This window comes from Dipteris shenzhenensis, chromosome 17 (assembly GCF_047967505.1).
Source record: "Dipteris shenzhenensis isolate YYH24624 ecotype China chromosome 17, Dip_SZ_1.0, whole genome shotgun sequence".
Taxonomy (NCBI): Eukaryota; Viridiplantae; Streptophyta; class Polypodiopsida; order Gleicheniales; family Dipteridaceae; genus Dipteris; species Dipteris shenzhenensis.
The window spans coordinates 37,222,674-37,250,513 of record NC_141612.1 but is presented as its reverse complement, the minus strand read 5'-3'; the positions used below and the strand labels follow the sequence as shown (position 1 = coordinate 37,250,513).

At 46.0% G+C, this 27,840-nt stretch overlaps 1 protein-coding gene across 2 annotated transcripts in view; it reads left to right on the top strand.

The window, feature by feature from the left end:
- LOC147892067 (indigoidine synthase A family protein) overlaps positions 1 to 24,173 on the top strand; it is a 54,092-nt gene extending 29,919 nt beyond the window's left edge. The window contains exons 9-15 of one of the 2 annotated variants that reach the window (XM_087388366.1): positions 20,391 to 20,497; positions 22,327 to 22,404; positions 22,498 to 22,543; positions 22,782 to 22,902; positions 22,984 to 23,069; positions 23,184 to 23,265; positions 23,696 to 24,173. In XM_087388366.1, the coding sequence (XP_087244492.1) occupies positions 20,391 to 20,497; positions 22,327 to 22,404; positions 22,498 to 22,543; positions 22,782 to 22,902; positions 22,984 to 23,069; positions 23,184 to 23,265; positions 23,696 to 23,717 (542 nt within the window). In that variant the 3' untranslated portion in view covers positions 23,718 to 24,173. The other variant, XR_015542465.1, reaches the window with a different exon arrangement.
- The last annotated feature ends 3,667 nt before the right edge of the window (positions 24,174 to 27,840 follow it).

The window sequence follows — 27,840 nt, the reverse complement described above, 5'->3', positions numbered from 1 at the left end:
AGTGAGATAGAGGCTCAAAGACAGGCTCCGAGGAGCAGGCACCAGGATACAGGAGTCCCGGACTCTTGGTGGGAGGGATTACGGAGCCCTTGGACCCCCCATTGCTGGTCAGGACAGTTCTCACGGACAGGGACACCGCTCCGAATACGCTTCTTTCGGGAGACTCTTGGCTTCCCCAGTCTCGCTTTTACCGAGTGAGACCAGGAGTCTCTCTCTAGGCTGAGTCGGAGATGGAGGAGGAGATAGAGGTGGACTTAGAGGACTTAGAGTGGCAGAGGGTCAGGATCGTGGGCCGCATGGGCAGGGCATAGTACATCAACCCCTCCATAGTCTTATCGACCCCGGAGGAACAATATGGCGCTTATGGATTTGGGAGGGCAGTGACCTTCAATGGGACTCGGGGGAGTGGTTGTGGCTAGCCTGCATCGGGCACTCGGACTAGGTGAAGGAGGTCTCCTTCTTCTCGTACACTACTCGTATTGGGCACTGTTTACAGCTTGAGGCAGCAGCATGGTCCCCCATGAGGGAACGTCATTGGCTAGAGCAAGATGTCCCATGAGAGGTCATAGGCCGCTTTTGGCCCCGCCTTTAGACGAGTTTGCACCCACGAAAGATTTCTTATTTCTTTTGGCTGTTGGCGCATGGGTTTGGTAGAATATCATATTCACCCTGCGCGCCATTTGGGAGCGCGGTACTCCAGCCTCAAGAGCGACAGTCGAGGGACGGGAAGCGCCGCTTCTGCCAGATATGGCTGGCATGCATCTTCTACACCTTGTTCGCGAGAGGCATTCGCTGGGTATATAGACCACCACCATGGTTGCTAGCTCCTGTTTCGGAATCTCTATAGGCAAGGTGCCTTGAGATCCGAAAATGGGTGTTGTTCCTTGTAGCTCGGCCACTTGCTCTTTTTCTTGTGTTCATCGACAGCTCCCTTTTTTTTTTTTCAAGAAAATTACTTCATTAAGTATGAATGAAAACTGCGAGAGCAAGCTCAAATGCAGGAGTACATTATGCAATGCATGAGGGAAAAACAGCTCAAAATGAGCTAATAAAGAACCAAGGTGGAGGCTGAAAATGCCATCTCAACCCTGAAGGAAACTCAGAGGAGAAAGGAGATCCCCTCCAAACTCTGAAAAAAGTAACTGTCCTGGCAGTGACTGCTCTGGAGCATCCCTGCATGCTCGCCCAAATGGCCATCAGATTGTGTATTGTGTCAGTCCAAATATTGTGACAGCTCCTTTTGGAAGCTGGTTGTATGGCTTTTCAAGCATTGATAGAATTTCCCTTTCTTTGAAAAAAAGAAGTGAAGAATGCCATTGCCTTGTGCTGGTTGATCTTGGTGCTTGAAGCCACTTCATATATCTCCAAGAATCTCACCCTCTCTAGGCTAATAACCATGCCCTTCACAAGGAGGGCTTTGTCGTCTGTGAGAACTGAGTCAGTAGCTGTTCGTCTCTGCAAATTGGGTGGCGCATTCCAATCAGCCTTGGCTCTTGTTGCGACATGAGAAATTATCCCAAAGCCTCTGCAACAAAGTGTCGTGTACCCTACAGAAGATAAGGCATGCATTGTAGAAGCAACAGAGAATGTTTAGTGAAATCAAAGAACAAATGTATACATGATTACCAGTCAAAAGGTGAAACCTGAAACTAGAGCATGGCACAGGCTCTCATGTGAAAGAGGCACATGAAACAACATCTCATGCCTTGGGGAGAGCTGTCCAAGCCGACTTCAAATGAATAAGACAAAAGATACAAGTCTAATGGACTACCCTCTCTATATACAAAATCCTAAGGGTTGCCCCTCCCTTTATCCTACAACCAATCACACCAGTATTTTAATGTACTTAGGGGGACTCACCATTAATGTTTATGGTTAATAAGCCCTCTAAAATACTAAGTACGACTAGCCATTGGGGTAGAAATATCAAAATCTCAGTCTGTACGTTGCTTTGGGCTCCCTCAAATTTGGCTATCTCCTCCTAGTCCATGACACGAGTAACATAAAAGGGGCAAGCAAGAACCTTGATGTATTGAGTGTGCTTGTCACTCCACCCCTCTTTAGGAATACCACTATCCATAGTTTATAGCAACAGTGGGAGTAGAAACTGCACGTGCAACTTTCTAAGCTCTAGGAGCTGCTGCCACTGCTCCCTGGCTGCCCCACCGCCCCGCCCCTTGTGCCCCTGCCGCAGCCTCATCGCCTCTCCTCCGCACTCCATCCCCCTCCATCAGCTCCGCCCCCCGTCATCTCTCCTCCCCCCCCGTCATCTACGCCCCTTTGCCTCCTCGGCCCCTTCCGCCTTCTCCTCCACTCCCTCCTTCTCTCCTTCACTGGCTCTCCTCCCCCACCTCCTCTGCGCTCCTTCGCCATCTCCTCCTCCCTCCTTCTCTCCTTGGCCATCTCCTCCGCTCCCTCCTCCTCTTCCGTCGCCCTATCACTTCTTCCACCTCCTCGCCTTCTCGTCCCCTCTCCTCTTCTGCCTTCCGTCGTCCCCCCCGTGCCTTCCTTGCCTCCCCTCCCGCCCTCTCCACCTCTCTCCCCCGTCTCTTCACCTTCTCTTCCCCGCCCCCCCCGCCTCCCCTCTTCCTTCTTCCACCTCCTTCTTTGCCCTCTTCCTCCTCACCTAACCTGTCCTCATTCGCCCCCCGCCTCGCCTCGTCTCCGCCTCCCCCCTTGACATCTTTCTTACTGACCCCCCCCCCCCCTTTTTCTCTTCTTCCTCCTGCAGCGGGAGTATTTGTGCTTGTTAAGGTGAAAGAAAATATTGGTGGTGACCCTTGGTCTGGCCAAAGGGGCTCTATGGTAGCACCCTCGAATCCCACAACTGTTAAGGTTCTTCTTTCCCAAGCTGACAAGAAACAAGTATAACAGGCAGTTCAGTCCCTCCAAGACAAGGCGATCGTGGGCATAATTGTGGGCCTCATTCCTACAAGGAGATAGGTGCAAGAGTGGATCTAGGCGAGCTTGGCATTAGAGGGTGATCACATCCAGGAGGTCACCATCTATGGAAGAGGTGTATTCCTCATCCAGGGGAGCTCCCTCGACACTGCCTCGATACTTGTGTAGATTTCTAAGTTACCAGGCTAGTGTCTTTTGCAGACAGATGGGTCACCTAGCCAGAGATTGCCCCTGCGGCCAAGGCCGATCCCCTCCTCCCCCACCCCCACAAAGCAGACAGAATCAGAAAGCGAGAGCCCAGCACCCCCAGGCAGGAGCAGTAGGAGTCTCAGACCCCTTGGGTGACCCCCTCAGAAGGGGACGAGACCCTGGTTAAAAAGAAAAAGAAACCAAGCAAATTGGCCCACAAGCATCGCAGGTAGAGGACTAGACACAAAGAGCGAGACATGGCTTTTCGAGAGGCACCCAAGGAGCAGCAGTAGTAGGAGCCCTTACGTGAAGATCCACCTCCCATAGCGGAAGGGGCCACTGCCTAGCCAGAGGATCGTGCCGTTATGGAGGTTCAGCACTCGCACCCACCCTTGCATCAGCAACGAGTCCCAGAGCTCCTGATGCGGTGGAAGTGCGAACGTTAGCCCGTCAGCGCGGTCGAGGAGGAGCGAGTCTAGAGCCCCAGTGAGCCTAATCAGCAAGGGGGGCCTGTGGCTGCCCCTACTCCCCCCCGCCCCCCTCCCCCTCCAGATCCTACTCCCCCTCCACTACCCCCCCTTCCTCCTGGTTTTCCCCCACCCCCACCCCCTTCCCCTCCCCTCGCCCCTCCTACTATGATCACCCTCACCACCTGCCCCCCTCCCTCCGTCTCCCTCCCTCCCCCTCCCCCCCCCCCCCAACCTCCTCAACAAGTTCTTCAGCCTCCCACTTCTCCCCTGCTTCGACACCCTTGCCTGCTCCCCCCCCCCACCTCCTCAACAAGTTCTTCAGCCTCCCACTTCTCCCCTGCTTCGACACCCCTGCCAGCAGGCAAGGGTAAGACGACATCCCCTTCCGCTTCCTCACCGCAGCATCCGGACCAATCTGGGAAGGGGCTCGGCCTCCTGGTCAGCAGCTCCCAACTGAGCGTCCCTTACCGCAGGACTTCTGGAGATTGGGACCTTGAAACTATCTCGAGATTCTAGACTCTTACCCTCTACCCCTTGAGGTAACACTAGTGGTCTTGCAGCCTGGAAAGGGGGTTCGATCAGCATAGTAGGCTCCCAGACACACCCAGTTTGCAGATTCTAGTTCACATCCACAAGGTTGGAGAAGTCGTCCCCAGTGGTGTTTGATGCTATTATGGGAGATCAAATTTCACGCATGATCGATGAGTGGATGGGGCCACAGGGACTGGACCTTTGGCACGCCCATGGTGCGAAGGTTAGTTTTCAGCTAGGCTTCACGCGAGAGGAGCCGATGTGTGGTTTGGCGATAGGAGTTATTAGATTGCCACTTGAGGCAAAGGTTGATTAGGCATACTACTGGCCACTCCAGAAGTGTGCGGAGTTGTTTGGGGTTGAAGTCTCCTTCATGATGAAGTGGGCACAGAAGATTGGTATTGAGCCAATGTCCACTTTAGTACGTCGTCATACAGACACGAACTACTTGCCCTCCAAACCCCCGGCAAAGTCACATAAGACAGTCTTTCTGGAACAGGCACCCACTCACAGGAGAGCCTTGTTTTATGCATCCCTATCCTCATGAGTTGAACCATAGTGAGTTGGAACGTGCACAGGCTCCAAGACCGTGCTCGTAGTCAACGGCAATACCTGATCCTTTGGCAGGAGTTACAGAGGGCAGTGGTAGGGTGGACAGTGGACTTCCTTTTGATTCAGAAGCATATGTTCTCAGCATCAGACATCAAACGGCGACATAACCTTCTCCCAAGGAGAGGTCTAGAAGTGTGGTCCCTACAGTCGGACGGAGCGAAGGAGTCTGCATCTCGGTCTCACAGACAGTGGCTCCTGGGGCCTATGATTAGGGCGAGCTTATCACAGGGGATGGGCAGTTTGGATGGGAGAGTCCAGGATTGGGATCCTGAACATGTATGCCCCAACGTGCGGATAGCACCGTCTGGCTTTTTGGAGGAGGCTCTTAGAGTGTCTTCTGGATGTAGATTTCTGGATTGTTGGAGGGGACTTCAACAACCTGGAGTTTGGGGAGGACAAGCAAGGCGGTGCCTCCTTCTCTGAGATGCCAGCAGCAGAGCGGAGCACCTAGGAGCAGTTCATTTTCATGATCAATGGCAGAGACCCGTGGTGTGAGCCGGATTTCAGCAGGATACCTGGCAGCCTCCTCTTCTCTTTCAGACAGAGGAGACAGGATGAACTGCTTGAGAGGCTAGACCGCTTCTATGTTGGGGACTGGGCACTACACAGAGGCGGCTCTACTGGGATTCTGGCAGGTACCACAATGTCAGATCACTCTCCAGTAGTGCTTCTCTTAGAGCAGCCCCACAGGGGTCTCCCCCAAAAGGGGGTCCGCATTCCAGAGGACCTCCTGCAGGACGAGGAGATCCAACACGTCATGGCAGGGATTTGGCAGCAGTCAGAGACAGCACCGTGTGAGGGCATGGGTGGCCGATGCGATCCAGAGGAGTAGTGAGGGGCTGCATGCTTATGCCCTTAGGCGGAGGAGGGTTCTTCAGGAGCGCGAGCGGACACTGAGGAGAGACCTTGCCTCCATAGAGCGGCTCAGGGACCAGGACTCAAAATCTCAATGGCTTAGGGATAGATTTGAGAGCGCTCGCCTTGAGCTTCAGGACACGGGGATTCATCGGGCTGAGTTCTCCTATCTCTCTTCCCGAGCGGATGGGTAAAGCAAGGGGACAGGATGACGAAGCATTTTTTTCAGACCACTGGCCACGATTGGCAGGCACGCAGCTGTAGCGTATCCGAGATCCACAAGGCATTATGCACACTGACCCGCTGGAGATTTTAGACTTGTTCACAGGTTTTTACAGCCAGCTCTTTCAGACAGAGGATGATTGCAGCTGGTCTTGTGGCCTGGGAGGTAGTTTGGGATCACGTTTTAACGGTAGTCTTGCAGGATTTGTGCAACAGTCTGGAGGAGCCTTTCATGGATGAGGAGCTCTGGGAAGCCCTTAAGCCTCTCCCGATCCAAAAGTGTCTTGATAAGGATGGTTTGACTCCGGCCTTCGTCCAGAACTTTTGGGAGATCATCTCCACCCCTTTCTGACTAGCTTGCCAAGAGATTTTCGACATGAGCTCCCTACCTCATTCCCTGAGCAGGGGGTGGATTTGTTTGATCCCGAAAGGGAGAGATAGGTCAGATATCCGACAATGGAGACCGATCACCTTGCTTGATACCGCATACAAGATCCTCGCCAAGGTATTGAGTTTGTGGTTATACGGTCTCATCTTACTGACATCATTCACGACACAGACCGGATTCGTCCAGGAGCGCATCATCCTAGACAACATTTTCACGTTCTGGGAGGCATTGGTTTTGTCCAGGGAGGAGTCACAGCCGTTGGCCATCCTCCTCTTGGATTTCGAGAAGGCCTGCGACAGGGTGCAGTGGTCCTTTCTGGAGGGCACTCTGCAGAGATTGGGTTTCTCAGACAGATGGGTCAGAGGAGTTTCTGCACTTTATCCAGGGAGCTCTAGCCAGATGCTTATCGAAGGACACACAGGTGAGGCCTTTCCTCTTTCTCGCTCGGTCCACCAGGGCTGCCCCCTCACTCCCTTCCTCTTCTTGTTTGTGGCAGAGGCTCTGGGCTACTACTTGAGATCACAGATGGCAGGCCTCACAGGGTTGAGGCTCCCAATCAGGCAGGAGGAGTTGCTCGACTATGAGTTTGCAGATGCCACGGCCTTGTATGTAGAGGGCACCATAGCGAGTTTCGAGAGAGTCAAGGGAGCTCTGGCTATCTACTGTGAGGCCTCGGGTGCACAGATCAACTAGACAAAGTCCATAGGTTTCTTCAGAGGCTCTAAGGAGACACAGGAGATCCGTGAGTGGGGGAGCGACTTTGGCTTTAGATGGATTCCACGGGGACAGACAGCGAGATACCTCGGATGCTAGGTCGTTATTGATATTACAGCAGAGTAGCAGATCACGCCGGTCCTTGAGAGTGTACGACACAAGCTTCTCTACTGGAGCTCGGCCAAACTCTCCCTAGCAGGTCGTGCCTTAGTGGCAAACCAGGTCCTTCTTGCCACGACCTGGTATATCGCCTCCTGCTGGTGTTTTCACAAAGGGTGCATTGGGCAACTCCGACGGTTGGTTCGGAACTTTCTATGGGCAGGTTCGAACGGCACACAGAATATTGGCAGACGGTGATCATACTGCAGGTACTGGGAGGCTTGGGTATCATTGATCCGGAGATACAGAGCAAAGCCCTCTTGGGCAAGTTGGTTGTTCGCGGCCTCACCCCAGGTACAGAGCCTTGGAAGCTCCTCTTATAGCGAGCGCTTCTCAGGAACACCCCACGCACTGGGGGGCAGTGGCAGCTTTCACACAGATGGATCTTCTCAGAGGCTTCCCTCACAGGGAAGGGTCCCCCCTTGATGAGGAGCCTCCATAGGGTTTGGTAGAGGTTAGCAGGGGGCCTCATTCGTGCTCAGCCCAGATGCAGAGAGGAGTTCGAGCATCGGGCCCTTGTTTGGCACCCTGAGATCCAGGATCAGGAGGGGCGTATGCTCCGACAGTGGACTCACATTGGTTGGGCACAGTGGGATAGTGGACTAGCCAGTTCCTTTGGCAGATGGAGCAGATTACCCATGGAGGCAAAGGCGAGGCTTAGCGCCGTAGCGCATATGCGACGAGGAGCAAGGCAGCGGATGAGAGAGATTGACCTAGCCATCCTTGAGTCTTGGAGGGAGGGACTTAGCGTGTGGATGGACAGCAGATGGTTGAGCCAATTTTCTCGGATTGGTGTCCCCTTGAGGATGATGATGTAGCGAGGTAGCACGCAGCCGATTTTTTTCCGTGTAGGACCTGGAGGCCTACGAAGGCGCTCACTGAAAGAGACCCAGCAATGGATGGGACCTTGATGGGATTCACTGGCAGATGATCAGAGTGGTGGGACGTTTGGGGAAGGAGTGGCACAATTACCCTCCTAGTATTTCAGAGCAGGATGCCCCCAGATGACGCCTCTGGCTTTGGGAGGTTAGGTGAGGTCCAGTGGGATCCGGGAGAGTGGTTCTGGCCCTCTAGGGGCGGCCTTGGTGAGCAGGTGGACGAGGTGCCCTTCTTTTCCTGCACCACACGGATTGGCAAGAGGCTTCAGATGGACTCTTCGATGTGGATCCCTTAGGGGGAGAGGCATTGGGTGGCCCAAAGAGTGCCCCGGAACGTCCGTTCCAGGTTTTGGATGCGGTTAAGGTCCAGTTTGTGGCCGAGGAAGATATCCTACTTCTTCTAGCTGGCTGCCGCCCTCGGAGGCTTGCCCATCGGCCCGTGGTTGGAGCAGATGCGGGTGGAGGGGCAGTGTCATTGTTGCTTTGCTGGTTTTCTGGAGACGATCCCGCATTGCCTCTAGAGCTGTCATAGCGCAGCGAGGATCTGGATGGGAGCCCCAGGATCATGACCCGTATGTAGAGTCTTCAGAGAGACTACACTTGGGGATGGTGGCGTGGTTGATTGAGGGAGGACATGCGTTTCAGATTGATGAGATCTCCCCAGCTTACCGGATACAGGGTCAGAGCATTTAGAGGATTGAGCTCCATGAGGAGGTCCCGTGATAGCTTGGTTCCTCCTCCTTCGGAGGACAACGTATGGGAGGTAGTAGCCAGAATTACTGCATGGAACATTTGGGTTGGTCGCTGCAGTCCGGTGATGGATGAGCATTTGGTTCCACCCTCGGGTACCCTGGTCGCCATCTGCCAATATATCATCTACACCTCCGCTCCACCTTGGAGCGTGGGACCCCAGGCTCCAAGGCGACTGCCGCGAGGCGTGTTCGTTTCTACAAGGCTTGGCTTGCAATAGTTTTTTACATTTTTCGCGAGGGATTCGCTGGTTGTATAGTCCCCCCACCTGGCTGTTAGCCCCAGTACCAGAGATCCCCTAGGCAGTGAGCTGGGTTTCTCTGGAACAGGCCAATTTTTCTTGCAGCCTTTTTGCGGTTTTTTCCATACTCAGCACCTTCAGGGCTGCTGTTTTGTATGAAGTTTTCAAGCATTAATAGAAGTTTCTTTTCTTTGGGAAAAAAAAAAGATGTATCGAGTGTGAGAGAGAAAAGACCTCCCTCGTAGGGTGCGCGGTGAGTAGCTTGACTTGAGTTGCATGCATATAAGGCCAATACCCCTCTACTCCAAAGTGCTGAAAAGCCTAGAGAGAGAGAGAGAGAGAGAAAGGGGGGGGGGGCATCTACGTTGAATGAAAGATCACTTTAATGTATATTGGAGTATTTGGGTATTTCTATGTCAAAGGGACCTAGCATCTTGCTGGCGGCCTCGTATAGGAAAAGTTGTCTACAGTAGGATATTGTCATTTTAAGATCTCTTCAGGGTCAGTATGTAGCGGGTAGTGCTTATCCAATAGTAGTTGCAACTGCATCCGTGCTGATCTAGGGCTAGTTGTAAATTATCACATCGTTCTTTTCCCTTGCTGTGTCCTTTTGGCTCTGGAGGAGTTATAAGAGTATTCCGCATGCCTAGCCTCAGGATCTTGTAACACTAATATGGGGTACACTCGTATTGGTTTGTCAACCATCGTGAGTCTGGTTGTTGCTCCCTAAGCCCTCGACATAGGCAAGATCTCGCTAGAGTGCACTCTACTTTTCTTGAAGGGATGAATGGTGACTGAGTGTTTGATCTTGCATGCTACCTTTCTCGAAGGGACGGATGGTGACTGAGTGTTTGATCTTGCAATGCTATGCTTCTCCTTCGAGTGGCCCACGCTGTCCACTGAACATAGCCATCCTGTGAAAGAAAATAGGGAGGTTGACTAGATTGCGATGCCCTCCCATAAATGTAGAGGTAGAATCAGAAATGCAAACACAAAATTGAACTGTTGCAATGGAATGCCAAGCTTTGGCTACAAGATTCACAATCTGGAAAATGCAGCAAATTGCCGAACACAAGAGGCAGTCAATAGAGCGAGCGATAAAAAGCGAGCGAGCCCAAAAAAGCGACCGACAATTAGTTGAAGTGGTTGGAAAATCAAGCAAGCAAAGAAAGAATCTAAGTTTTTTATAAAATAATTGCTTGAAGTACAAAGTATTCAAAAAGGTGGTTGTGTCACAAAATTTATATTCTGATGCACACAAGTTTTTTAGATGGTGCAAAAAGGCATGATATTCATCTAAATCATGCCTTGTCATTTGATTTGATATGTAACATTATGCCATTTATATTTGATAATCAAAAGATGCAGGGATGTAAAAAACTCATCTTTTGGGCCAAAACAATCAAATGTTGACATCTTGCCAAAATATAGGGATGTGAAAATGTCCTTTTTGGGCCAAAACAGGGGATGTGAAAATGTCCTCTTTTGGGCCAAAACAGGGAGCGCGTTAACGCGCTCCCTGTTTTGGCCCAAAAGAGGACATTTTCACATCCCTGTATCTTTTGATTTACAAGTCCAAACGGGGTCATGTTACATATCAAATCAAATGGCAAGGCGTACTTTAGATGATTATCATGTCTTTGTGCACCATCTAGTAAAATTTAATGCACCAAAAAATGAATTTGTGGTCAATTTGCTGCATTGGTAAGATTAGTGGGAGGTAAGAATAAATCATTAGGGAAGGATATTTTTGCAGTAACAAAGAAACATGGGTTTTGTTCCAAGAGTGAACAGAGTTAAAAAATCTAAGCATTTACATATGCATGGAATCTAGACTAATCCATGCAAGGAGTCCTTGGAAAGATGATCTCAATTACTCTAGTGGAAAGAGAGAACTTGATTGCAGTAGGGTTTGTCTTTGATACAAACAATGACTTGGAAGTTAAACATACAAACTGTCTCATGGATGATGTGAAATTAGTGTTAATGGCTTTAAAGTTATATGCATGTTTAACCTTCTGGCATTGAGGGAACATATGCACTTTTGAATAAGTTATTATTTTTTGCTACTAAAATGGGGGATTTATAAATCTTTTATTGTTTTTTATCGCTCGCCTTTTTTGGCTTGCTCGCTTTTTGTCGCTCGCTTTTTGGTAATCCTCCGAACACAACAATCAATCCACATACATAGCCTAGTTTGAGAGGAGGTGTGAGGACAAACCCATCCTTTGAACTGTAAGGAACATCAGGCCTCAAGCCTTCCACGTGGCACTGACATAGTGTGTCCAATCAAAATGCATCAACAGACATGCATGGTTATAATACTCAAATCTAATCCACTGCGCTACAGTTTGTGAGGTGGTAAGTGTATTGGTTGTGTGACATGTGGCAAAGCCACTTAGGTTAGCTCAATGACATCCATGGTGGATGCATGTGGGTATGCCACCTCATGTGGCCCCTCAAAAATCTCTAACACGTGCCAATGACATAATGTCATGGGTCAAAGATGAACCAAAATGAACTAACCCATAGTTCAACACTCACTTTTCCAACACTCCCCTTAATGAATAATGGATTTGACTTAACGCCATGATGATGGGAATTTTCTCTTGCTCAATGCTTGCAAGAGGCTTGGTTAGGATACTTGGCACTTGATCTTTTGTCGGACAATAAATCAGATCTATTTCATTGCTTAGAAGTTTTTCACGCACGAAGTGCTGCTTAGTCCGAGCATAAAATACTGGATTCTTGGCTAGTTGAATAGAACTTCGGTTATCTGTATATGATGGACCTGGATTGTTGGACAGTTCGATAGAACTTTGGTTATCTTTATGTAATGGAGCTAGATAACTTTCAATATCTTTCAAGATTTCTACTTAACCAAATGGCTTCACAAGTTGCATTCGTCGCTCTATTTTTATTCCACAAAGAATAGGGCAGCTGTATTTTGCTTCTTGCTGCTCCAAGATATCAGCCAAGATCCAATGTCAAAGACAATATCTGAAAGCTGGCCTATCTTTTAGAAGTCTCCATGTTGTCCCAAAAATGTTGACCATGATTGAGCTAAGCATAATGGTGCATAGTGACACGTCCCAGCACTCCTGAAACCTCTGATCTGCAAGCAAACACAAGAACACACACACAACGTGAGAAACTGAGCAGGCTGCTCACCACCCAACCATGACATCTACGGGATATGATCCCGAATCAAGAGATGTCCCCTCCGAGCCACGAGCTGAGCTACTGGCACGAACTCCCAACCAGATCCAAACCAGCCTGGTGTCCCATACCACCAGGTGGCGCTGTGAAGCCTGGGATCTGCTACTGGCCTTGGGCTATGCTAAGATGCAGGCGCGCGTCCGCGACTCAATCCAGGATCAGACCTAGCACTTGGGAACGAAACTTGCTCCCATCGGCGCACTGAGAACTGAACCCCCTGGGCACCTTTTATAGGCTCGGGCCCCAAGCGCCAAAAATAGCGAAGAGCTATAACTGGTTCGTACCCTTGCCACTCAACCTGAGAATCAAGCCTGCCTAGCTCTAAGCCTCCCTAGGCTACTTGAGCTAGTCTTGTGTACCCAGTACACGTCAGATACCAACCCGTACACATGACATACTTCCCCTCCTCTAAGAACTCACTCTTGAGTTCGCTAAGAAACCCGGAAATGTTCTTTGAAGGTTTTGTAATGACTCCCATGTTGCATCCTCCTCAACACGATCCTTCCAATTGACCTTGTATTCCGTGATAGTTCTATTTCGAATCTGTCTTTCACGAAATTCAAGAATACACTCAGGTTCGTGTGGAATATAAGTCAAATCTGTAACTTCTATTATCTCTTGAGTAGAAACAAGTTGATCATCCGCACCCAATACTTCTTTCAGTCTACTGACATGAAAGATTGGATGGACTTTAACATCAGGAGGGAATTCTAGTCGATATGCAACTGGTCCAATTCTTTTAATGACCTTGAACGGACCACAGTATCTGGGGGATAATTTCGGAACCAAACTAGTACTTAGGCTCTTGGATTCCTTGGGAATTCGCAAATATACCATCGTTCCTTCAGAGAACTCTCTAGGTGAACGACGTCTATTAGCATAAAATCGGTCCTGATCTTGGGCACTTCTAATAGACTCCTTGGCAAACTGCAACATTTCCTGCATGTCTTGCAAGAAGTTCTTTGTAGCATCATTTTGAACCCAACCATAACTGGTGACTTAGGTTGAAACCCGTACATAAGCATAAAAGGACTGTAACCAGTACTCGAATGCTTTGCACTGTTGTAAGCAAATTCTATCATAGGTAGATAATCTTCCCATGAAGACTGTCTCTTAGATACATATGCCCGAAGCATGTCTTCAACCAATTGGTTGACCTTCTCTGTACTGCCATCGGATTGTGCATGATCTGAGGAACTCATACTTAGAGTAGTTTCTAACTTCTCAAAAACAAGTGTCCAAAAGGTACTTGTAAACTTTGAGTCCCTGTCACTGACTATGTCAGATGGCAAACCATACAACTTCAACAAATGGTCCACAAACTCGTGAGCTAGTTGAACAGCTGAAATAGTTGTGTGAGTAGGTAAGAACCTAGCCATTTTTGTCAAACGGTCAACTATGACCTAAATAGAGTCATGACCCTTGCACGTTCGAGGCAAACCAGTAATAAAATCCATGGAAATACTTTCCCATTTATTATCTGGAATCTGTAATGGCTGTAATAAACCCGTGCTTCTAAGGCATTCTACCTTAGTAACCTGACAAACCCGGCAACCTACTACATAGTTCTCAATAAATGCACGCATCTTAGGCCAATAAAAGGTATGCTTCACAAGAGATAGAGTCCGATGTATACCCGGATGTCCAGCACTAGGAGCATCATGACACTCTTAGAGAATCTTGGATCTAAGTTCCAGAACATCTGGCACACAAATCTTTCCATTCCGGAACAGCAAGCCGTTCCTAATCATCCACTGACCTCCCGCCGCCTGTACCGTAGGTGGCACAATCCCTGAGTTCTGGTCAACCATGGAGCTCCCATCCTGGACTCTCTGCCAATAAGAACTGAAATGACTATCAGTTGTGTAAAGCCCTCTTAAGGATTGAAATAGGTCTGAGGATATTTCCGTAAATGACATAGCATTTACAAACTTGACTCGACTTAAGGCATCCGCCACACTGTTCAACGAACCCTTTCGATAACGTATTTCAAAATCAAAATCTTGCATTAATTCTGCCCATCTAGCTTTCCGTCCCCTCAATTCAGATCCATCACACACATACTTAATTGATTGATGATCAGTCAATACAAGAAACTTCGAACCATACAAGTAGTGTCTCCAAACCTTAAGGGCATACACTACAGCATAAAGTTCCTTTTCTAGTGTGGGCCAACGATATTGGGTGTCGTCTAGCTTCTTACTCTCGAAAGCTACAGGTCTGCCCTCTTGGAATAGAGCTGCCCCAATCGCAAAATCACTCGCATCGGCCTCTAAAACATAAGGCCGGGTAGGATCGGGTAATGCAAGAACGGGTGCTTCCTTGATAGAAAACTTCAAGGTTTCAAAAGCCTTGTTCAATGCATCATTCCAAGAGATCGGCTGGGTAGACCTACGTCCACGACCTTTAATATGTTTGTCAGGGGTGCCGTGATATGTGAATAATCACGCACAGACTTCCGTAGAAATATCGTAAATCCTAGAAAAGAACAAAGTTGTTTCACAGTCTGAGGGATAGGCCATTCTAAAACCTTCTGGATATGATCCAGATCAATGCTAATACCTTCAGAAGAAATCTTGTGTCCTAAGTAAATGATCTCCTTCATAAAGAAGTCACATTTACTCATCTTGGCATAGAGCTTATGCTGTCTGAGAATAAGTAAGACAATCCGGAGGTGTCCTATGTGATCCTCAAGCGTTCGGCTATAGACCAAGATGTCATCTAAGAACACTATAACGAATTCGCCCAGAAAATCTCGGAACAAATCGTTCATTATCTGCTGGAAGGTGGTAGGAGCATTGGTCAAACCAAAAGGTAATACAAGAAACTCGTAGTGACCATACCTAGTTCGGAATGCAGTTCTATCTATGTGTTTAGCATAGATACGGATTTGGTGGTAACCCGTACGCAAATCAATCTTAGTGAAATACTTCGCTCCAGTCAAACAGTCTATCAGATCATCGGAACGAGGTAGAGGGTATCGATTCTTAATTGTCACTTTATTTAATCGTTTATAATCTATACACATTCTCCATGTAGAATCTTTCTGCTTCCTTAAGAGGACAGGTGCACCCCAAAGTAATTTACTTGGGCGAATATAGCCCATATTCAGGTAATCCTGTAGCTGTATAGCTAGCTTATCCTCCTCAAGCTGGCTCATCCTATATGGTGGGACACTAATAGGTTGAGCGCCAGGTACTAAATCTATGCGATGATCTACTGCCCGTTCTGGAGGTAAACCTTCCGGCAGTTGAGCAGGGAATACATGCTTAAAACTATCTAACAACATTCTCAATTCACGGTGTTCAAACACACTTAAATCATTCTTGTTATTTATAGAGACAACAAATGAAGAAAGCGAAATCAAAACACACTGATAGATATCATAATGAGAAGTGTTTAATATATTCCGAAGCTGCATCGTAGATACAATAGGTCCCTGAGAAGAGGGAATATTATCACACTACTGAATACAAAATTGGGTGTCCTTATCCACAAAAGAAAGGGTATGGTCCGTCCACGGTCCATCCAATCCGAATATTGTGGGTTTTAAACCACTCTATTCCAATCAACAAGTCCACTTGCTCCAAGTGCATAACATAGCACATAAGAGCCCCTATGTATGCTTGAATCCGGATAGGAAGCGCTTCAATCTTGCGATCCCAAAACTGCTTCCCAGCTGGAAGCTGCACCTCATAGGTGTGATCGCTAGGTATCGTGGACACCCCATCTTCTGCACAAATTTGTAATTAACAAAGTTGTGAGAGCTGCCGGGGTCAAAGAGAATGTGAACTCTTTGGTCCCTAACTTCTCCATAAACTCGGAAAAGATCATGGGAACCAAATAACAAAGTATTGAAAGTGCAATTACAAGAAAGTGGGCAGGTAATGACATTTACAGAAATACCTGTCATCGAAACTTGGTTCTCCCTTGGCTTTGGTTCTTGGACCCGCTTGGAGCTTCGGTCCCAACGCTTGCTTTTGATTCTTGCGCTTTAGACACTCATTCTTGGTGTGGCCCCGCTCCTCGCAGTAGAAGCAACGTCCTTCCTTCTTAAGCTTCAAGGTACGAAGGAAACGGGCTCGACCATTCTTCGCCTGAGTCAAGTGTTTCTTGGAGGCGTTGTCTATAGACTTGTCTCCCCGGTACCAGTCGTAGACTGGAAGAACTTCCGTTTGTTTTTCCCACTCGTGTCAGAAACTATAGTTGCCTTTGCACTGGCCATGGTATCCTCATAAATACGCGCGTAATTCATGGCCTCTTGCAATGTTGTATATTTGTTGTTCTTGATCTGCAACTTGTACGAATCTGGCAAACCATCCACAAAGAAACCTAACAAGGTCACTGGATCCATTTTTGTGGCCCTGGTCTGTAGATCTCGAAATCTTTGAAGATAAACTTCAAACGTCAAGTTCAGCTTAGACATCTCGAGGGCTTTAAGCTTGCCTACGATATCATAGTCGTCCTCCTTCTTCAGGAACTCCTTCCTGAAGACCCATTCGAAATCTATCCATGTTACCGGCTTAGGTTGGAGTTCCTTCCACCATAACAAAGCCTTTCCTGACATGAAGCCGGCTGCAAGCTGTATTTTCTTTTCATCTGGGTACGGGTGGAACTGGAAGTGTACCTGTCACTTGTGCAACCAAGTGTCAACAACTTCCTTGGTTCGCGACTTCTGATCTCCGGGAAAAGGGTCTGGAGTTATGTTCGGACCTAACACTGAAGCCATGGCATCCACATGCGTGAGTGCCTGCACAGTGCTAGTCAGAAGTGTGAGAGTAGCCTAAATCCCTTGGAGTTGCTGTGTCAACCCCGTTTGGTTCGCATTAACCTGCTCAAATTTTCCATCTAGAGTAGTGGTAAATTCCCTGAAGGCCTTCTTCGTAATCAGATCGTCGTAAAGACCCTAGTCTTCCTCAGCAGGGTAGTCCAAATCCTTATCTCCCATGGCAAATTCAGGATTTACAGAATCAGCCATGTCTGAAATCTGATCTGAAAAGAGTAGTAAACTGAGAGAAATAAGTGGGAAATCGAAGCTGGAAGGAGTGTGGAGCAAAGGAAAAAAAACTGTCCCAAGAGGAGGTGACGAAAGAAGAGGAGCTGGCCGAAAAGAAGATGCCGGAGCTGTCGATCAGCTGGCGTAGATGATCCCGTGGTCTCTCCTTGCTGGTTTCGGTGCAGGCTGCAGTGTACGGAAGTCTGCTACAGTCCGTACTATACGAAAATCCCCCGTAGGCTGTACGGAATCTGACGCACGCTTGTACGGAAGTTGACGCAAGCTTGTACGGAAGCTGACGCAAGCTTGTATGGAGGCTGACGCAGGCTGTACGGTAGCCTATCGCAGGCTGTACCATATCTGATGCAGGCTGTACGGTAGCCTATCGCAGGCTATGGCCATTCCTAGATGGCGCAATCAAGTAGATGTGCAAGGAGATCTTCTTGCGCACTCTAGCTGAGGCTATGGCTGAGCTTAGGATCCTGCCAGACTATATAGGAGATGGTGCAGCTAATCTAGGAAGCTATGCTTCCCAGGAGGGTGGTGCTTTTTTCGAAAAAAGCAGCTCCTCCAATAGTGTGGCCGCACCCTGCTCCAGCCCCTGGCGCACCTCTCTGCCTGGCCGAAATCCTTTCCAGCCTATGGCGCACCTCTAAGCCACTCGCACCTGCGTCACCTACCTCTACGCAGCCCTGACCAGCAAACGGAAACTCCTCGCCTGCTACTCAGCTCTTCTCACGCCTCTCCTACCTGCATCTCCACTCTCTCCTAGCTACGCCTCATCCCTCTCTCACTATTCCCTTCAGCAATTTCGAAATCAAGACTCTCCTTCTTCCTACCTTTTCCCTAGATCCTGACCACCTCCGCTAACCCATGAACCAACAAGATCTTGCAGCAGCAAATTTCGAAATTAGGGCATACCTGGAGGAAGAAATCGTCCAAAGTTTTCGCATAAGAAGTTCCTACCTCAGGAGTTGGCTTTGATACCAACTGACACATCCCAGCACTCCTGAAATCTCTGATCTGCAAGCAAACACAAGAACACACACAACGTGAGAAACTGAGCAAGCTGCTCACCACCCAACCATGACATCTACGGGATGTGATCCCGAATCAGGAGATGTCCCCTCCGAGCCACGAGCTGAGCTACTGGCACGAACTCCCAACCAGATCCAAACCAGCCTGGTGTCCCATACCACCAGGTGGCGCTGTGAAGCCTGGGATCTGCTACTGGGCCTTGGGCTACGCTAAGATGCAGGCGCGCGTCCGCGACTCAATCCAGGATCAGACCTAGCACTTGGGAATGAAACTTGCTCCCATCGGCGCACTGAGAATTGAACCCACTGGGCCCCTTTTATAGACTCGGGCCCCAAGCGCCAAAAATAGCGAAGACCTATAATTGGTTCGTACCCTTGCCACTCAACCCGAGAATCAAGCCTACCTAGCTCTAAGCCTCCCCAGGCTACCTGAGCTAGTCTTGTGTACCCAGTACACGTCAGATACCAACCCGTGCACATGACACATAGTTATTGAGCTAACCTTGTGTAGGGGTAAGATCCGGTTTGCTGACCAATCATTGGGCATGTCCACCTCAATGGCTTTATTGGACGTCTCTAATCCATCATCTCACCCATGTACTTGAGTAGTTCAGCCTTATACATTAGAGATCAGCTGCCTTGCGATTGGATGGTTTCTTGAGGCCATATTTGATGTCTTTCTTGGTAGGAGATAGAGTGATTTGAGTGAGGCATGTTAGAATATAGAGGCTTGCTCAAATAGCCAAACCCCTGTAAGAGAATGATGCGTGCCCATGGATCACACTACCTCTAGATCACACACCAAGATGTGCACACAAGTAAATTGAAACACATGCAAATCTGGGGAATCATATAGCGAAGTAGACAGCTAGATTAGATGTATATATCCATGCTCCAGAACTGGAAAGATTGAGTAAAAAACATGGCCCTCAGTGTACTGACGCCCACAGCAAACTGCTGCCAAGGTTTGGTGTCAAAAGGGGCCATCACTGCTGCTCCTCCTGATGTAGATATCCTCCTGCCACATGCCCTAAGCTGAGAGCTTTTGTGACTACTGGGAGTGCTCCAGATGAGTGAGGAGAAAGGGCCAAAGAGCCCCTATTGATAGATAGGGGTGGATCTGCCTTCCCTTCAAAACTGGCTGACTGGCGCTTTAACACACCCCAACCAGGTCCTTAGGCCCCGACGGTTTCAAATGACCAGGTCAGCCAGATGGCCAACCTAGTCTGTACATCTGCTTGGCCCTGTCAGGGCTTCTTTTGCCCACGACCTGGCCTTATTGTTGGCCCATCCTGTGGCCCTATGGAAGGTTCTTTCCAGCCAGTCTCGAGCCTATATGGCAGTGATGACAGTCCCAAGTAGACTGTTTCAGTCCTAACCATGGCCTCCAACCAAACCCAACAAGGATGCTCCTTCCTCAGCCCATGTGGCAGCCAGTTGTCTACCCATGTCAGGCTATAGCTTGCCCTCTTTACGAATGTCTACAGGTTATCTTTGAACATAGATAGGGCATACTATTGCTATATGGGTTTCTCTCATCCCTCTCCCGTTGCAAAAAAGAATGTGTGTATATCTCTATATCATGTGATGCATGGATGATGACTTTGACATGATGTGGCATCCCATTTTGGGCTATATGTCCTAGTTCTCACAATGCTTTTATTACCGCAGCAAGTTACCCAAAGCAGCTAAGCCAAGGCTCATGCCATTAAATGTATATGCCAATGGGAAGTCAATTGAGTTGCTTGTGAATTATGTGGTTGCGTCTGGGTCCATGTTGCATATTTTATAGATAATGCATCTTTATGTTTTCGTTGACTGTAAAAGATAGCCCTACTATATCAATTCATTAAGGGGCCCCTCTTGGGGTTCATTTTGGTGAGAATAATTATTCAAGTTGTGGGTGTGCCTTCTCATGCTCCAGTGACATTGTTTCCTTTTAAAATTACCTACTAGCATTTCTTATGGATTCATGTATGCTTGGAGTTAGCTTCAAAACGATGATTCCATCAAAAGATAGTTTTCTTAATTCAGGGAGCACCCCTTGTCATAATAACTATTTTCGCATGACAACAATATGAATTCAACATGTCCTAGTATAAAGAGCTGTAAATTGAATGAGTTTATTTTTCTTCAAAAAATTTTGGGATATCATCAATTTTATTCAATATCATCATTTCTCTTAATGGATGATCGAATCATGCTTGATATATATTTTTCCTTTGCAGCAATGGATGTCTCTTCTGACTTGACAGAGCTTGGGAGAACTCCAGTAGCTGTTATTTGTGCAGGCGTCAAATCAATCCTTGACATTCCTAGAACTCTTGAGTATCTGGTAAGCTTTTGGCTGTAGTACGATTCATATATCTATTGGCATTTTGCAATTTATAATGAATAGTCAAAGATGATTCGGATTTGGATCTCAATGTTGCCTAGGATCAAATTTGTCTTATTCTTGTAATGAAGGTGAGGCTTTACTTTTCCTAGAGTATGTACATGGAATATGTTTGCGGCATGTAGAATGCGAAGATTCAAACAAGCTATTTTCACATTAGTCGAGTGTCTCTTAAAATATCAAGGAGAGTTTATGATAGATTAATCTCAAATACCGTTTTGATGACCATGACCATGACAGTCTGTCTTTGGGTGCATCTCTTTTTGTAGATCAAGGATAAGAGCATGTAGGGTTGCTAATCCATTTTTGCAGCTCCATGTTTGCATGTTTGAATGTTTCCCCCACCTGAGGGTCGATCCCTTGTGATGTCAAGTCCTCAACAAACCCACCTTGCTTCCGTGTGTTAGAAATTTGATGACATTTTGTAGGGAGTACAAAGGGGCTCCCTGAGACCATAGTTACTTGGCACAGATGGATGTGACTTACATGGTGTTTACACAGGGGTTTGCTTAAGCTCCTCTAGGGTTGCAACTTGGTATGTTTTGTACCACTATACCGGCTTTGCTACACACATCTTCTTATTTTGCAATCTACAAGACATTTTCTTTTGCAGGTTGCACCCATTTCAGGGGATCTGCTTGCATTTTGGTGGGTGGGCTGCAGGGCTGGTTAAATCTGCCAGGGATTTTCTGAAGGCATGATCCTCTTGGCTCAATATTCAGTCCACCCTCAGGACGACTTCTTCAAGCAATCGTGCTAGAGAAACATTATGAGAAACTGCTAGCTATTGCTACTAGCACTAAACTAAAAGCTCAGGACACACATATTACTATAGTTGTGGCCATTTTGCTGATCTTATCTAGGTATTTGAAAATTACTGTACACAGAGGCTGCTGAACATGTGCACTATGGGCCTCAGTCTATCTGTTATCTTGATGAATAAATCCCCTTTGTACTTCTTAACACATGAATCTCTGTAGAAAAAATGGAGATTGACCGTTGATCATTCAAGAAATTTTATTGATTTTTGTTTAGCAAAACAGTGGTGCTAATTCAGGATAGTTTATTTGAAAACTTGGACCGGCCTTTATCAGACTAGGTCCCTGTTTTTAATGTATAATGATGGTTTTCTATATATGCAAGGAAGCAATAATGCTATGAATGCGAATCTTCGGTTCTTGTTTAGCCTTTAGAGGTTGACTTCTATTTAAGTACCTTACTTGAAATCAAATGAAATTTAGCTTTTAATCTCAAAGTCACTTTCTCATTCCTTTCTTGCTCATTCAGTAATGATCACTACATGTTCTTGTTTTTGTCCTCAAAGACTTGCATTGTGAACACAAAACCTTCCTAGGAGACATCTGGCATTTAGTTTCATGAAAGTAGATCAACTGCCTGGCCTTTTCTTAAAACGTGACCAAGATCAGAATTTTCCTTTTGTATCAAAGTCAGTTTTTTATTTTTCATTGGACATCCATTGCAGTATATTCTCTTCTTGTTCTTGAGGTATTCGAAATGAAAGTAGGGTCTGTCAGCTGATGTTTATTTCCAACAGAAAGAATTCACTGGATCTTAAAAGGAGAATGGGTGTGTCTGTTGACATCTAAGTGATCTTCATTTCATGCTTTACTAAAAAGGCAGGTTCTTAGTCAATGTTTCGTTCGATTTTGCTAGTTCAATTTAAATGACAATGGGAAAAGATGAAGGTAATCACCTTGTGAAAGCAGGTTTTCACTGTTGCATTTAAGAGCTCTTTTCTTCTATTGTAGGAGACACAAGGAGTTACCATAGTGGGATATGGAACAGATGAGTTTCCTGCTTTCTTCACGAGAAGAAGTGGCTGCAAGGTAATACCTTGTACCAGAACTCCTCGTTTTCTGTTTGCAAATTGTTCAAATGTAAAGCTGTATTCTCTGACATTTCTTCATGTGATGTCTCAGGTGCCTTGCCGTGTTGACTGTCCGGATGAATGTGCAGAAATTATTGGTGAGAATCTCTCTCTCTCTCTCTCTCTCTCTCTCTCTCTCTCTCTGCAATAAAGAGGCTGTTTTTGCTTGAGTTCCATTAGGCATTAAAATGAGAATGGCTCTTTGTCCTGTTTCCTTTCAGTTATGCATGCTTGTTGTGTTGTTGTGTCACGGTTAAAATATAACATCAAAGGCAATCTTCAAGATGGTATTTGACACTTTTTGAGGCATCATATGACATGACATGTTTGGAAAAGGTGTGAGCCTTAAATTGGGCCTCCAAAGTGGAGTGCTCATTGGAGTACCTATTCCAGAAGCACATGTAGCAGCATTCAAGCCCATTGAGCTAGCAATCAATCAAGCTCTGCAAGAGGCAGCGTAATCTCTCTCTCTCTCTCTCTCATCTTCTTATGTTCCACCTTGTAGCTGATGGTAATTGATCTAAGGGTATGTTTTCAGGGACCAACATATTAGCGGGAGTACTGTGACCCCTTTTTTGCTAAAAAGAGTGAACGAACGGACTGGTGGATCCTCATTAGCTTCAAGTATCCTTGGATTCCCTGAGAATATTGTATTATTCATTTAGTTGTTGTATTGATCCATTAGAAGGTCTATGAATATTTTTCTTATGGAGAAGTTCTGCTTAATTCTAATGGTAGATATTGAGCTGGTGAAGAATAATGCTAGAGTGGGAGCGCAAATAGCAGTTGCCTTGAGCAGGCTAAGTGCAACACTAAAATGGTGACCTCCTTTGATTTGGAGATGCATAGTTTGCATAGCTCAAAAGTCTGTCTTAAGGGACGTAGGTCTGTTTTAAAATTTAACATATGAATGTTTAAACAAAGTAATGCAGAGCTAAAAGAGCTACTGCGACTGAGAGCTGGGGTGGAAAATATCTTTGTGCTTCTAGTAGAGAGACCCAAAGCAGTCCTAAATCATAATTCAATTTATGGACGTTAATCAACATGGTTTGAATGTTTCATGACGTTGTTAGGAAATGACAAACCTTTTTGGAAGTGATTTGGATGTCAGGTTAGAGTGGGTGGATTGTTGGCATTTTAATGTTGAGTAAAGGACCTACTCCATTGATGTTTTTGATGTTAAGTAGTGACGTTATGTTAATATTTCATTTCCAGAGTTCTAAGCAGTTTGTGTGTCTTTCTTTGTCAAGCAAAACTCAACCATGTCAATGAAGTTGGAAATGAAGAGGAACGCAATTTCTCAGTATGTGTCACCGATTTTCACAAATAATCACCAATAACTCTTGTATTGGGATGTCTTGAGAGCCTCGCATTTTGGTGTAGGAAAATTAAACACAATTGCTAACATTCAATATTGAGTAGAATTGTTTCATCCATTGCTATCTGACATTTACTCTAAGTATTACTGATGCTATTAATGGAATTCCCAATTGTGTTTTTTTGGTTTCATATATCCTTTTCTGTCCAATGACTCCAGTCATGTTCATAGAGTCAAAAAGCAATTTCATTTAGAAGCATAGTCATCAAGTCTTGGAATGGAATCACTTTTGTATTGGGCCATCGTATGAATCCTCATGAAGTCAGATTTCAGCTTCAGATTTAGCATCTGTTTTATTTGTAAGACCTTCTTTGGATTAAGACTAGGGTGATAGCATGATGTAAATGATGCTGTAAATACATGTTTTCAATTACACAGGTGATCAGGTTTAATACAAGAGAGCATGAACGCCCATGGGGACATGTTTGGAGCTACATCCACATCCGCATCAACCGGTGCCCCTCACCGTACGTTCAAGTGCCGTACAGTCAGCTCAACACCCTACCGCACAACTATTGCATTCAACTGCCATACAGTCCATGTCTTCAAGTTCGTTGTACAATCGTGCTGCATCAGTACAACTTTTGTTGTATGTTCGCTGCCATACAGATCTGCACGGCCAATACAATTCTGCTGTACGTGCCATTTTGCCATTCGTTCACGTCCGCTGTCATATAGATTTGAATCTGTTGAACTGCACTGCTGCATCAGTCAGCTGTACTCAGCAGACAGCCGTACAGGCACTCTGTACAGGTCTGTGTCTGGCTCATTTATATAGATTTCGACGTGCCTATCTACACTGCAGTATAGTGTACTTTTTGTTTTGCAACTGTACAGTGCTTGGACTTGCATTCCGTACAGCTATACTTGTTAGCTGTACAATTTGGGCAGCATTTGTTGCAGTCGTCATTCCTGCAGATTTGCACCTAGTACATGTGTTTGGAAAACACGTCCTTGCACTGTCAAATCTGTTGAGAACTAATTTTCACTCAGCCTGAAGTGAGAGTTTTGGAGATTTTATTTTCACGAAAAAAAAGTTTGGGGATGTAAAATTTGACAGATTTGGTCTCATTTGTTACATTGCAGGATTTGACAGATTTGGTCTCATTTCCACTCAATCGACTTGTTATTTGTAGTTATTTGGCAGACTAGGTTTACTTGTTGTTGCAGGCAAATTCATTGAGATTTGCAGACATTTGCAAGTGTTTGGAATTTTTTGGCCCAGGAGGATAAAATTGGATGGAACCAAGTATTCCCTGTGGAGTTTATGGTGTCGAATCTATCAGTTGCACATAGTCTAGTCTTTGGTGCTTTGTTACACACAGGTGAAGATGCCCGTTCAGAGGTGTGGTCATTGCACCTAGTACACCTCAGTAAGGACGTAATCCTTGTGATAGGCAAGAAACTCAGGTGAGGCTGGGTGCACCTGTTGCTTCTACTCAAGATCAAAGAGATGGGATGCCAGAGATGCCCGAGTTATGTCTGTCATTGCCTTGTCTATCAAAAGGTTTATCATACCTCATAATCATTCATCCAGGACTTCCAAACAAGCTTGGGATACTTTGGAGAATGTGTATCAAGCAAGGAATGAGGCCAGAGAATATGTATCAAGCAAGGAATGAGGCCAGTGTTTCTTTTTTGAAAACGCAACTTGATAGTGACAGGATGTAGAAAGTGATTCAATGTCAGATCACTTGACTAAGATCCAAGATCTTAGAGAACAGTTGTTGAATATCGATGAGATGATTTGTGACAATCAGCTTGTGTCCACTACTTTGAACTCATTGCTAGAGTTTTTTATGTCTTTTACAGTTCTCAACCTGTACATGAGGGGTAGTACAATTTCACTCACTTTCCAAAACTAGGGACTATTATTGCAGGAAGAACAGACAAAAAAGAAAATTTCTATAGACGTGCATGATGGGGATCGAGCCTTGTTGACAAAAAGCAAGTAGAAGCCTCATGTTGGTGGCCATTAGTCCACTATTAATACAACTCGCCATCAAAGAAAATTTTAGATAATGCTGGTCAGCCTAAAAACAAGGGTAAGCACCATTATTATAACACATCTGGACATCATATCAATGAAATGCAGGAAAAAGTTGGAGAAAGAAAAGAAAAAGAAGGAAGCTGGTATGACAGTTTCAAACTCCAATGCATGTGATGCAAACGAGGGTAGTGCTTCAGCAAACTAGTCCTTTGTGGTGATGCTAGATATGATGCCAACCATGAAAAACACTCACTTACTGTGAGTGGTTCTTCAGCTGCAGTCTGGTATTTTGACAGTGGTGGGGCTTCATGCACAGCACTTCAAAGAAGAATCTGTTGATTTACAACCTACTCCAGTTAGCAAGAGAGTCTCCTGTGCCAACAATGTTTTATACCGTGTGAAGGATGTTGGAAGGATATTGCTATCATCAGTTGATGTGATGATATATGCCTTCCAGATGTCCTTTGTGTGCCAAGTATTAAGAAGAATTTCTTGTCAATTTCCTCTTTTGGGAGAAGAGGTTTTATTGTATTTGATAGGATGACAAGTTGTTTGTGAAGGTTGGATTTTGCGAAAGACATATAAGAATGCCTTTCTGATAGACAGATCTGTTAGAGCTGAAAGAAAATTGCAGCTCATACACAATGATGTGTGTGGTCCTACAAGGGCGCCATCTTTGGGGCATCATTTGTATTTTGTTACCTTCATAGATAATATTTCTAGATTCTAATGGGTATATCCCTTATAAGAAAAATTAGGTGTCTTTCAGTACTTCAAGCAGTTTGTGGCTATGGTTGTGAATGAGTCAGGCTGCAAAGTGTGAACTTTGAGAACAGACAGAGGGGAGAGTGTCTGTCAAATGGCTTGAAAGATTTCTTGAAGGAGAAAGGACTTGAGCATTAACATACAGCCCCATTTTCACCTCAGAAATAGGTCTATGATGAAAATGGCTAGATGCATGATTAATCATTAAAGGGAAAAGATTGCCACAAAGATTTTGGATGGAGGCAATAATGTGAGTAGCACACATTTTGAACAGATGCCCAACCAAGGCCTTAAAACCATTTATTCCCTTTGATGCTTGGTATAATAGGAAACACAAGGTTGACTACCTTAGGCTGTTTGGTTGCACAGCCTATGCACATATGCCTAGTCAGTTGAGAAGCAAGCTAGATGATAGGGCCATTAAGTGCATTTTTGTTGGCTACAATAGTGGGAGCAAAGTTTATCATCTCTACAATCCTTAGGCAAAAAGGATTTTTGCCAATAAAGATGTTTTTTTTTGCAGAAAACTCACATCAGTCCATGATTGACAACAAGTTGCAGATAGGTTCTCAGGATTTGTTTAAAGGGATACTTCCATTGATAATTGAAGGAACTTTAGAGCAGTGTATTCAAGCTGCACATGCTGATGCACATCAGCCTTTGGATGCTCCCTGTCAGGTCCATGATCTATCTGTCACACATGATGATGTGCAGGAGATGGTTAGAGAGGAGAGAGTTGCTTCATAGGAATCTAGAAGTGTCCTTAGGTGGCGATTACAAACTGTATAGGACAACATACTTTCAATCCCTCTCTCTAGTAGGACAAGGGCTGGTTCAAGAGGAATAGGAGGAGCAAACTATGCTGATATAGCTTGGACGAGTTCATTGTACGATGCATATGAACCTTTCAGTTTTGAGGATGCTCAAGACAATGAGCATTGGGTGAGAGTGGTGTAGTCAAAATCAAATTTGATCCAGAAAAACATTACATGGGAACGGGTGGATTTGCCCATAGGGAAGAAAGCTATTGGGACAGGATGGGTGTACAAGATCAAGAGCAAACCTGATGCTACCGTTGACAGGTAAAGGCAAAGTTTTTAGCCGAAGGCTATTCTCAGCAAAAGGGAATAGGTTATGATGAAACCTGTGCCCCCATTTCCAGGGTGACCACCATCAGATGTGTAGTTTCATAGGTTGCTCGTTTTGGTTGGAAAGTACAATAGTTGGATATGAAAACAGCCTTCCTTGATCGGGAATAGTCA